General features: G+C 44.7%; 1 protein-coding gene across 8 annotated transcripts in view; it reads right to left on the bottom strand.

Moving 5' to 3' along the window:
* LCOR (ligand dependent nuclear receptor corepressor) overlaps positions 1 to 12,419 on the bottom strand; it is a 202,590-nt gene that overhangs the window by 125,960 nt on the left and 64,211 nt on the right. For all 8 annotated transcript variants that reach the window (XM_068255424.1, XM_068255425.1, XM_068255431.1 and 5 more), the window contains exon 2: positions 4,313 to 4,378. In XM_068255424.1, the coding sequence (XP_068111525.1) occupies positions 4,313 to 4,378 (66 nt within the window). The remainder of the gene's footprint in view (positions 1 to 4,312; positions 4,379 to 12,419) is intronic.

Here is a 12,419-nt window from a genome sequence, read left to right as displayed (position 1 = left end):
AAATAAATAAAAAACAAGCTACACCCACATCTGAAGGCCATATATTGTGCAATATAAATAACTCTCTAGTCTTCCGAATGTACGACTATCACAGGTACCCAGAAATCAAAACACTATCAGGGCTGGTGTAAACTACGCCCAAGACTAGAATCCCATCTATGGACGGTCACGGTGAATCCGATTTACGACCCACTGCGACCATCCCATCAGTTCTCATCACTCCCTTATGTATGTGGTCTTGGACATGTCATAGATGGACAATGCTAACTTCTGTCTGGTGTCCAGAAAAGTTGTGCAGGACAGGACTTTGTGTTCTGTAACATGTCCATTGCAGTAAGTACATCATTTGTAAAATGTGGTTCCTAAGAGCGAGATGCTATTCAAGACTTCATAGCAGAGAATCATTTTATATATCAGCATGGGTTTACTAAGTATAGGTCTTATTTGACTAGCATCCTCAGCGTTTATGAGGTAGTGAATGCTAATATGGATATTGGGAATGCTGTAGATGTGGTATACTTGGACTTTGCAAAGGCCTTCGGCACTGTTCCGCACAAATCTCTGGTGCAAAAGTTGAGGATGCAAGGACTGGGGGAGAGTCTGTGTGCATGGATAGGGAACTGGCTAATGGACAGAAAGCAAAAATGTGGTCAATGGTTCATATTCAAAATGGGAGACTGTTAGCAGTGGTGTCCCACAGGGGTTGGTACTGGGTCCAGTACTCTTCAATTTATTTTTTTAATGACCTAGTAGATGAAATAGAAAAGTAGTAATGTTGCCATTTTTGCAGATGATACAAAATTATGCAGAATTATCAATACACAGGATAGTGACACACTGCAGAAGGATCTGGATAGGATGGCTATATGGGCACATACATGGCAGATGAAATTCAAGGTTGACAAATGTAAAGTCATGCATTTTGGTCGTACCAATGGTCTAGCACCATACAAAATAAATAGGATACAGTTGGGGACATCAAACTTGGAGAAGGACTTAGGAGTGCTCATCGACAAGTTAAATACAGGTAGTCCCCGGTTAACGAACGAGATAGGGACTGTAGGTTCGTTCTTAACCTGAATCCGTTCTTAAGTCAGAACATTGTGCCATTTTTGTTCCCTGTACCTCCTCTGTGCTCCCCTGTGCCTCCAGTGTCCCTCTTTGTGTCACCTCTGCACCTGCTTATACAAGTTTAAAAGCCATTTTTTCTTTGAATTTTTTGAAAAACGATTTTTTCAAAAACTACAAGTCCAATTTGAAAAAGATTTTTGGACTTGTTCCTATGGAAACACAGAATCCATGCCAATCGTATCGGCGGATCGTTGGTTGTTAAGTCGGGCGTTCGTAAGTCGGGGACTACCTGTAGTCATATTCAATGCTAAGCAGCAGCAGCAGCAGCAGCAGCTAAAGCATATAACATTTTGTGATGCATAAAAAGCAAAATAAAAAAAATCTGTGGTGCTAGCATAAAGTGGTCACCGTTTAACTCTCTCACCAGGTGGATAAATTTGGCAGAGCGACGGCCGGTAGGCCTTGTTCTCCCCGCGCTATTTGTCACGTTACACCCGCACCACTCCGTCAGCCCTCTGCCGCATTCTAAAAGAACACGCCTACAGGCTAACTACATATCTGTACAGCCTTCTAACAGAACACGCCTACAGGCTAACTACACATCAGTACAGCCTTCTAACAGAAGACGCCTACAGGCTAACTACACATCTGTACAGCCTTCTAACAGAAGACGCCTACAGGCTAACTACACATCTGTACAGCCTTCTAACAGAAGACGCCTACAGGCTAACTACACATCTGTACAGCCTTCTAACAGAAGACGCCTACAGGCTAACTACACATCTGTACAGCCTTCTAACAGAAGACGCCTACAGGCTAACTACACATCTGTACAGCCTTCTAACAGAAGACGCCTACAGGCTAACTACACATCTGTACAGCCTTCTAACAGAACACGCCTACAGGCTAACTACACATCTGTACAGCCTTCTAACAGAAGACGCCTACAGGCTAACTACACATCTGTACAGCCTTCTAACAGAAGACGCCTACAGGCTAACTACACATCTGTACAGCCTTCTAACAGAAGACGCCTACAGGCTAACTACACATCTGTACAGCCTTCTAACAGAAGACGCCTACAGGCTAACTACACATCTGTACAGCCTTCTAACAGAAGACGCCTACAGGCTAACTACACATCTGTACAGCCTTCTAACAGAAGACGCCTACAGGCTAACTACACATCTGTACAGCCTTCTAACAGAAGACGCCTACAGGCTAACTACACATCTGTACAGCCTTCTAACAGAAGACGCCTACAGGCTAACTACACATCTGTACAGCCTTCTAACAGAAGACGCCTACAGGCTAACTACACATCTGTACAGCCTTCTAACAGAAGACGCCTACAGGCTAACTACACATCTGTACAGCCTTCTAACAGAAGACGCCTACAGGCTAACTACACATCTGTACAGCCTTCTAACAGAACACGCCTACAGGCTAACTACACATCTGTACAGCCTTCTAACAGAACACGCCTACAGGCTAACTACACATCTGTACAGCCTTCTAACAGAACACACCTACAGGCTAACTACACATCTGTACAGCCTTCTAACAGAACACGTCTACAGGCTAACTACACATCTGTACATCCTTCCAACAGAACACGCCTACAGGCTAACTACACATCTGTACAGCCTAGGCACAGCGATGTTGCACGACATGCAACATTCACCTAGTGTGTGTAGGGTCTTACATTTTTCTGGTTGAACTTGATGGACAAATTAACTTTTTTTTCAACCAAACTATGTAACACGCCTGGCCTTGGGTTCCCGAAACACAGGATGTGTTCTAGTGTAGAGTAAACCTAGCCTCAAGGGTCTTTTAACACAGATTAAATTGACTTGTCCGAGTTTCCAAGTCTGCGCTTCAACACAGCAAAACTAAGATGAAGAGGGAAGACTTTGGACTTCAATCTCAATGCTTAAAGGGACTCTGAGCACCTCTCATGGGCATGCCTTTAAGCCAGACGACTTCCAACAAAGTCGTGCTATGACCTCTCTGGAGGAGCCTCTTGCAATGGCCATGCCTGTCACTTCCTCTTCCTGCTTCATTCAGTGATGCACTTCTCTAACAGAGAAGACAGGGGTGACCCGGAAGTTATAACATAGCCAAGATGGCAGCCGCGATTTTTTGAAATTGAACGAAATAGAACGAAAACTATTTGGTGTACAACGGCGAAAGGTATGCATCTTTAAGTACTTTGCAGTACTGGTCGGAGTCTTAAAGGCATGCCCATGAGAGGTGCTCGGAGTCCCTTTAAAAAGAGACCCAGGGCTGAGATATATTGCTGTATTTTTACCTGGGGCTTCCTCCAGCCCCATAAGCATGGAGGTGTCCCTCGCCGTCCTCAGTGCCGCCATCTTCTCCGGTAAGCGGGTCAGTGACGTCAGAGGGCCCTGCAAGCACAGAAGGCCCCTGCTGACGTCAGTCAGATTGAGTCGCTTACTGGGAGTTGACTGCAGGCTGCTTATGGGGATGGAGGAAGCCCCGGATAAGTAAAAATACAGCAATATATCTAATCTCTGGGTCTCTTTAAAGAGACTCCGTAACAAAATTTTGAGCCTCATTTCTTCTGTCCTATAAGTTCCCATACCTGTTCTAATGTGGTCTGTCTTACTGCAGCCTTTTCTAGTTGCACAGTCTCTGTAATAAATCTTATCTTCTTTCCTCTGTCGGGCTCAGGCTGGAATGTGTCAGCACTGCTTGTGATAGGCAGAAGCTTTATACACCCTCTCCAAGCTCTCCCCTCTCAGCCTATCACACTCTAGTTAGAAGCCATGTCTTTTGTTTGTAAACACTGCCTAAACCTGGCAATTACAAGCCAGGATTGCAGCAGGGAGAGGCAGAAACAGCACAGAGGGGCCCAGGAGAACATCATGAATAGAATGGTGTGCTTTTTATTGTAAGAATTTTAGAGTACAGATTCTCTTTAAGTCAGAGAAATAAAAAGAAGATTTTTTAAATTTTCTTTTTAAAGGAGTTGGGGGGGGGAGGGGGGGGGATTCAGATCACCTCTGTCCATTTATTAAACAAAGTTAGGCTTTTACTACTCACATCATTTGATTATTTGAAAAGAAATTAAAATGCATCCATGTTAGCAAAGCTGTGATTACATATATACACAATGCATTATCACCTAAAATTATATCGGATACAAGAAACCCAAGTGTCAGAGATTCAAGCAAGTACTTTAACTTTATGTCAAGTGCTTAGAATGGAGATAGCATACCTTTAAAGAGGCTGAGGTCGTTAAGTAATCCTGGTCCGAACAGCCCTTCTAAAATGCTCTCAAAACCTACGAGAGAAAGAGAAACAGCTTTGAGTTACGCGGATTTCAGCAGGAGGTTTTGCAGAATTTTGTGCTACAAGATACAATCAGGAAGTCAAGCAGAAATATCAAAGCTTTCAGCCTGTCCCAAATATAGATGAAGTAGGTATAGAATGGAGCTTTGCTTGCCAAGCTGTAATTATTCAGCTCATGAATGAAACGTTCACACAGAACCATTTAATCCACCTTACATCAGATTCCACCCGCTGTGAGTAATCGAATCAGAAGTGGATCGCTGAAAATTGTAATCTGTTAATTTTTAGCACGCTGTGTAATTCAGGCTTGGCCAGTTAGTTCCATAACGGTTGCTTTGAAGCAGCCAGAGCTATAGTCACACGCGACAGATCAAAGAATACCCAAATTTCCATGGGTTTAGCCTTGAAGAGATCACAAAATCGGTTTAAAGGTTACAATTGTTCTGATGTTTTAAAATAAGGGGAGTGGTTTGCTCCAGATTACGAAGAATAAGAATCTGCATCTCTTGAAACAAAGCCACACCACATCAGCGAAGACATAAAATTCTACAAACACGTAGGGCTGCTGCACATCAGGGCGGTTCTGGAGCGGTTTTTAAAAACGCTAGCGGTTTAAAAATCGCTTGGCTAATGTAGTGCAATGGGATGGTGCACACCAGAGCGGCTCGTTTTTTCCACAAACGCAAACTCGGGGGCTGCAGTATTTTTTAGATTTCTGTGGCATTTCTGCCTCAATGTTAAAATATAGGAAAGTGGAAAACTGATCTGAAAGGCGGTAGATCAGAGCGGTTTTGCAGGCGTTTTTGTTACAGTAGCTGTTCAGTAACAACTTTACTGTAACAATACATGAAATCTACTACACCAAAACATTCCAAAAAACGCTAGCCATGTTTAGAAAATCTCTCTAATCATGCCTAGAATCGCTCTGAAAATCTTCTTTAAAAACCTCTAGGGTTTTGCGGATCTGCTAGAGGTTTTTGGTGTGCACTGGGGCCTAACTGCTATCCGTGGTATTCTGGAAGGACTTTATAACCAGTGGGAAGAAAGTACTTATTCTCAAAGCACATTATCTTGCTGCATTTGTCTGAATAGACCGGCCTTTCTCAACCTTTCTACTGTGGAGGAGCCTTGCAAATAGCTTTTGGATCTCAAGGAACCCCTGCTAGTAATTTTTTGATCTCGAGGAACCCCTACATTTATTTTGCAGGAGACACAGTATTTAAAAAGTAGGTGAGGCTGTTTATTTCACTACCCCCATTACACTGCCACTCATTATACTGTCTCCTGACCCCCCAATTTAGTGCTTCTTGTTACAGTACCACCTATTATAGTGTGCTCTATTATACTTCCCCCACGATGGGGTAAAATGCCAAGGAACCCCTGCAGAGTCCTCAAGGAACCCTGGTTGAGAAAGCCTGGAATAGACAATCCCTTCCACTGGTGTTTCCATCTTATATTCAAAATAGGATGCCAACCTTCCAGTCCAAAATCTCAAATTTCGTAAGAAAATATTAAAAACCTAATACATTTTCCATTTACACTGAAAATAATACAAATTAGATGTATGCAAGTGCTTTGCTTTCAAGGGTGTAAAACACAACCTTTGAGGTGCCCTTTAACACCTCGCCATTCGTGAAAAGCCTTAAAGCGGACCCAAACCAAACATTTTTTTAATTCAAAATATTTAGTTGCAGCACTCTGACACATACAAAGATAAATAAACACTCCTTCAAGCCTATGAGCATTTCAGTGCATGCTTTTCACCCTTCTCTTTTCATCACTAGGATTATACAGATGGCAGCCATTAGCAATTCCTCCATTGCCAGACACCATCTACTCCACCAGTCTGCCAGATTCTGTCCCGGCAATATGAAAGGAAGGGAGGGGTTCCTCCAATAAATGTAAAATATTTTATATTTGTCATCATGCAGCTGAAAAAAGGCTGCTATTTATTATTATAATTTAGAAAATAGATTTTATTTCTGAAATCTTGTATTTTTAATTTGGGTCCACTTTAAAGAGACCCAGAGATAAACAGAATAGATTTATACATATCTGGGGCATCCTCCAGCCCCATCCGCATGGATTGCTCCCACACCGCCGTCCTCAGCCTTCTGTATCGCTGATACCGGATAGTAGGGCCAGTCGAGACAAGCGCAGTGCGCTCCCTCCATACTGCTCTGGCGTATGCGTAAGGCAAAGCGCCGGAGAGACAGAGGGAGTCACTGCGCATGTGACACAACTGGCCGCAGTTACGGGACCCGGTACCGGCGATAGAGAAGGCTGAGGGTGGCGGCGTAGGAGCGATCGGTGCGGATGGGGCTGGAGGAAGCACCAAATATGTATAAATCTATTCTATTACTTCATTTCTAGTTCTCTTTAAAATGTAATCTCTTAAATAGGAAATAAAAATATGACACTCAAGGAGAGATCTTTACAATTGCGACTACACCTACAATTATTTGTTTCAGTTCGGGTTTCCTTTAAAAGGTACACTACTTATGCCTATAGAAGAGGGAGGGTCTGCAGCCTCTGATGTGAGAGGTCGGCAGTTACTCCGCTGCTGGGAACAAGCAGCGATACCACGGGAAACAGCTTTTAGCTGTTAGGAGCTAGTCGGGCAAAAACAGCGCTGGAAATGTGGGCGCAGCCGGCGCCACCACAGGCCGGAATGTGAATTAGGCAACACATATGCATCAAATAGCAACACTCAGTCATTTGGGCGCTGTCAAAATATGGAGCCCAAATTACGCTAAAAACAGTGTAATTTGTCCACCAGCAATAGCTACTAGCTGAATCCTATCTAAGGCCTAGTGCACACCGGAGCATTTCCGCTGCGGTTTGCGATCTGCTTGCGGGTGCGGATCCGCTAGGGTAATGTATTTCAATGGGCTGGTGCACACCAGAGCGGGAGGCATTTTGCAGAAACGCATACTCCCGGGCTGCTGCAGATTTTGGATTGCGGATGCGTTTCTGCCTCAATGTTAAGTATAGGAAAAACGCAAACCGCTCTGAAAAACGGTTTGCCAGGCGGTTTTTGTTACAGTAGCTGTTCAGTAACAGCTTTACTGTAACAATACATGAAATCTTCTACAACAAAACCGCTACACAAAACCGCAAAACGCTAGCTGAAACGCTACAGAAAAAGAAGAAAAAGCGTTTCAAAATCTGCTATCATTTTGCGGATCTGCTAGCGGTTTTTGGTGTGCACTAGGCCTTATAGCAGAATCCACGGCGGCCTGGAGGGGGAATAATAAATACCACCACCGGGACTTTTGCAGAGTTGCAATGAGCAAACACTGACTAAATAACTTATAAATGGGGAAAAAAAAGCAATTTTCATGATGTTATTTTGACTACAGTTGCTCTTTAAAGCCATAGCAAGTGATATTCAGCTCCTGCTATAAGAGGAACCTGCATATCAATCAGGGCTGTGGAGTTGGAGTAATTTTACAAACCTGAGGTGGTAGAGGTGGATGGTAAGTATTATGCTGAATACACATAATCCCGCATCGACTGCGTCGCTCGATTCCCGCTGAATCGATTATTCACGAACATTTCCGAGCGCATTTCGATGATTTTTAGATCGATTGCCATGTAAAGTATGGCAAATCGACCTAACGATCCATCGAACCGCGAATCGGACATGTCGGAAATAAACGAATCGACGGGAATCGAGCGCGGGAACGAACCGTGTGTATCCAGCATTAGACTAATGCTGGGAATACAGTAGGAGGTTTTTTTTTTTCTCGGCAGATAGATGGGTCGATAGATAATTACCGACAGGTCTGATCTGATTTTGATAGCTTTTCTGATCACTTCTATACAAATCGATCAGAAAAACCTTAAAAAATCACATCGGATGTGCCAGAAATTATCTATCGAGCCATCTATCTGCCGAAAAAAAAATAAAAAAAAAATACACCTATGCACTCCCAGCATTAAAAGTCGTAGTTGGACCAATTTTGAGTACCTGGAATCGAAGTCCGAGGTTTCGTAAACGGAGGAATTGGAGGATTTTTGCACCAACTCCCCATCCCTGATGTCAATGCCCAGCAAGGCCTGCTGAGACGCCAGCGTACAACAGCATTCAGTGCTCTAAATCCCCACAACTTTCCCACAGGCCTCTTCTCAGGGCAAGTGATACAGGACTGGGAAAGCCCTACGTAAAAGAGAAACGGAGATGGACATTTAGCAGCACCGAGGGGCATTTGCTACTTTTGTCACTGTAAACCTTATTTACAACTGAATTGCAAACTTCAGCAAAGCACTAAAGACAGAAATAGGTACTCGAGTCACCAAGAGCAGGTGCTGAGGTGAGATCTCTGCCAGGGGGGGATAGTAGCATGACAAAGCTGCCAGATCCTTCTACCATTTCATGCCATGGGTAGAAGGATTCCAATGTGCACAAACCCGCGCTTGTTCGGTTTACCGAAATAGTCGGGACTTTTATAAACGCCATATTTGCACTACAGGTGCACAGATAGAGCAATCCTCAATGTCCATTGTGCAGAAAGTGGTTAAAGTATACCTAAAGTGACGTAACATTTAATAAGCAGAGAGTGACCCCATGTAGAGGGAATTAGTGTACTCGCCTGTCATGTTGCCCTCTAAGCCACACAAACTCCGCCCCCGGGGCCAAATCTACCCTCACAGCCATTCAATGTGGCCCCCAAGCGGTTTCTCCACTTTGCATTATGTTTGGCCCACTCTAGACCTCCAGGGAAGTTATACTGGAGTTGAAGCCACAAAACACCAGGGAAGCCATATGGGTAAGATAGGGGGTGGGGGGGGGGGGGGAGCACTAAACACTAGCGAACTGTATAGGAGATGGAGGGGCCCACAAGACACCAAGGATATGTATGGGGAGGGAGGACCACTAGACACCAGGGAACTGTATAGGGGAGGGGGCACTAGACACCAGGGAACTGTATAGGGGAGGGAGGACCACTAGACACCAGGGAACTGTATAGGGGAGGGGCACCACTAGACACCAGGGAACTGTATAGGGGAGGGGCACCACTAGACACCAGGGAACTGTATAGGGGAGGGGCACCACTAGACACCAGGGAACTGTATAGGGGAGGGGCACCACTAGACACCAGGGAACTGTATAGGGGAGGGGCACCACTAGACACCAGGGAACTGTATAGGGGAGGGGGCACTAGACACCAGGGAACTGTATAGGGGAGGGAGGACCACTAGACACCAGGGAACTGTATAGGGGAGGGGCACCACTAGACACCAGGGAACTGTATAGGGGAGGGGCACCACTAGACACCAGGGAACTGTATACTGGAAGGACAGCCACTAGACACCAATGATATATATAGGGGAGGGAGGACCACTAGACACCAGGGAACTGTATAGGGGAGGGGGCACTAGACACCAGGGAACTGTATAGGGGAGGGGCACCACTAGACACCAGGGAACTGTATAGGGGTTGTAGGGGAGCCATTAGACACCAGGGAACTTTATAAGAGAGAAAGGTGACCAGTAGACATTGAGGTTGGCCCACGACTAGGGCCCAATGTTCAATCTCAGCCAACTTTGTATTTGAGTTTGACACCCCTGCTCTAAGCAAACACGACTGTCAGAATCATTCAGAAGGACAGCCCTGTGCCACCAAACCCCTCCAACACAGAGGGGAGGGCAGGGATGCCAGTCATAGTTCCAGTTTTGGCTGGAGCTTGCAGATTATACTAACAAGTAGAGCAGAGGGTGGGATAGCATCATGGTTCAGTACACTCCTCCCATATACATGCAGCCACCTTAAAGCGGATCAGAGATGGAAAAACTATCTATAACAAGTAACTTGTCTATATATCTTATCTAAAGTTTAGATCGTTTACACAGCAAATCTAGCTGCAAACAGCTTTATTAGAATATGATTATTTATTCCTGTGATACAATGACAGCAGCCATGTTTGTAAACATTACACAGAGGCAGGCTTATCTGTATCTTGAGCAAAAAAACCTAATCCCCTCTCCTCCTCCCTCCTCCCCTCTGCCTCTGAAATCTCTGGCTAGTAACACCTCCCCCTCCTCCTGCCCAGACTGAGCTCCCATGAGCCCTTGCTACTGTCTGAAAATGTCAAGGCTCTGTGCAAACCTATGGGCGTGGCTTGTTTAGTTTATAGGGATTAAGAGTATTAAAACAAAAAAGTGTTTGACTTGAGGAAAGCCCTATAAACAATAGGAAAGGAACAATTATGCAATGAGTACAAGTTCATCTCGGATCCACTTTAAGCTTAGGAAAATTAAAGCTATGTTCCCACGCCACGATTTTCCCAACAATTGTCGTAATGACCTACAATTTTTTGAGCCCAGAGCTGTCGTTTCCATGATATAGCAACGTGTGTACAGGCCACAACCACGCGAACGTCGCTTAACAACGCGCCGCAATAACGACAGTCCCGGCGAATTGGATGGCTAAGTTCCCCCGACGACTCCCACGCAAAAGCACCACGATCGCTTAAATCTTGTTCTCACCCAGTGTGTAACGCCGCGTGGCGTCGGGCATACCCGCTGGCAGGAAGAGGTGTCGCTTGACGTCAAGGGGACGTCGCAGGACCCATCGGGTGGCGAGTACTCAACTTAAAGCGGAATATAACCCTGCATTTCAACTTTGCTCTAAAACATTCTGTACAGTATATTATATGCAACCAGCATTTTTTTTTTTACTAGACCAGCATTGGAAGGGTTACACAGGGCTTTAAAGTTCCTGGAGATTTCTGCAGACTCATCCGAAGCTGAAATAGATACATTTTGTTTACATAAATGTATCTAAGTGTTGAATGTTACACACTTTGGCTGTCCTCCAGCTCAGTCAGGGCCCTTTTCCACTAGAGCGATTGTGATTGCTTAATCGCAAAATCGCAAATCGCTAGTGATTTTTAAATCGCTAGAGTTGTTACTTTATCATAGAAATCACGAGAAGTATTTTCCACTACAGTGATTCGATTTGGAAATCGCTAATCGCAAATCGCAATCGCTTGCTGGAGCGATTTTTACAATGATAATGCAATGCAAATGAAAATCGCAAATCGCAATCGCATAACAGAATTAATGAAAAATCGCAATCGCTGGCGTTTGTGATTTGTGATTGCGATTGCTAGTGGAAAAGGGCCCTCAGAGAGAGTGAGTCACATTCAACTCCTCAGTTTGTGAAACTGCGACTCCAACTCCGAATCTGTGTACCCAAAATTGCCCCGACTCCGACTCCACAGCCCTGCCAACAAGGAGGAAGTTTTGAACTAGAGCTATAGGGAGCTCGCAACCTAAAATCTTCAGAACTGAACCCAACGTCTAGAGTCAATGTTGGGGTTTAGAGCACATTACCTAAACAGCGTATTTTTGTTTTGCTGGAGCCTCTGAGAGGAAAGAAACCAGCGCAAGCATATAAGAACATACAGATTCCATGCTGATGGTGTCCTGGGGGGAGTGTGGCCCTCCAGCTGCAATACAGCCAGGAAACTGTACCAACCACTTGGCCACCAAGCTGCTTCAAGCGTTCCGGAATTCAGAACGTCCTCTCTGCTCTAAAACATACGCAACAGCATAATGGAAAACATTTTTGTTACACCTGATGAAAACCCTGAAATACATCTGCAGTGTCTAATTTCCTGCTTTCATGGAAGCAGACATATTGTTAACATCCTGTGCTTTCAAATGCGCTTATCTGCCATCTCTGCCATTGGCAGGCAGGTGACACAGGGCAGAGATTAAATTACAACTTGTGATTAGTCACAGATGAGGGGGGATTAGACAGGCTAAACTCTTTAAATACATACACGGTGCATTTCTCTCTGTGGTCCTTCTGTCCCGTGTAAGAGTTCAGGTCCACTTTAACAACAAAGTAAAAGACAGACCACCACCTATGCCCCTTACACCTCTCTTTCCTCAGGAAGGCACAACATATTGGCATGTGAATGTAATCATAGCAATCATATTCCACAAATGTGACATACGTGGCAACAATGCTCAAGAGAGGCAACACTTATGGCCCATACTCACGAGGGACTTTTGTCGCC

Source organism: Hyperolius riggenbachi, chromosome 10, assembly GCF_040937935.1.
Source record: "Hyperolius riggenbachi isolate aHypRig1 chromosome 10, aHypRig1.pri, whole genome shotgun sequence".
In the NCBI taxonomy this organism is placed as follows: domain Eukaryota; kingdom Metazoa; phylum Chordata; class Amphibia; order Anura; family Hyperoliidae; genus Hyperolius; species Hyperolius riggenbachi.
This window is presented reverse-complemented; position numbering and strand designations above follow the sequence as displayed.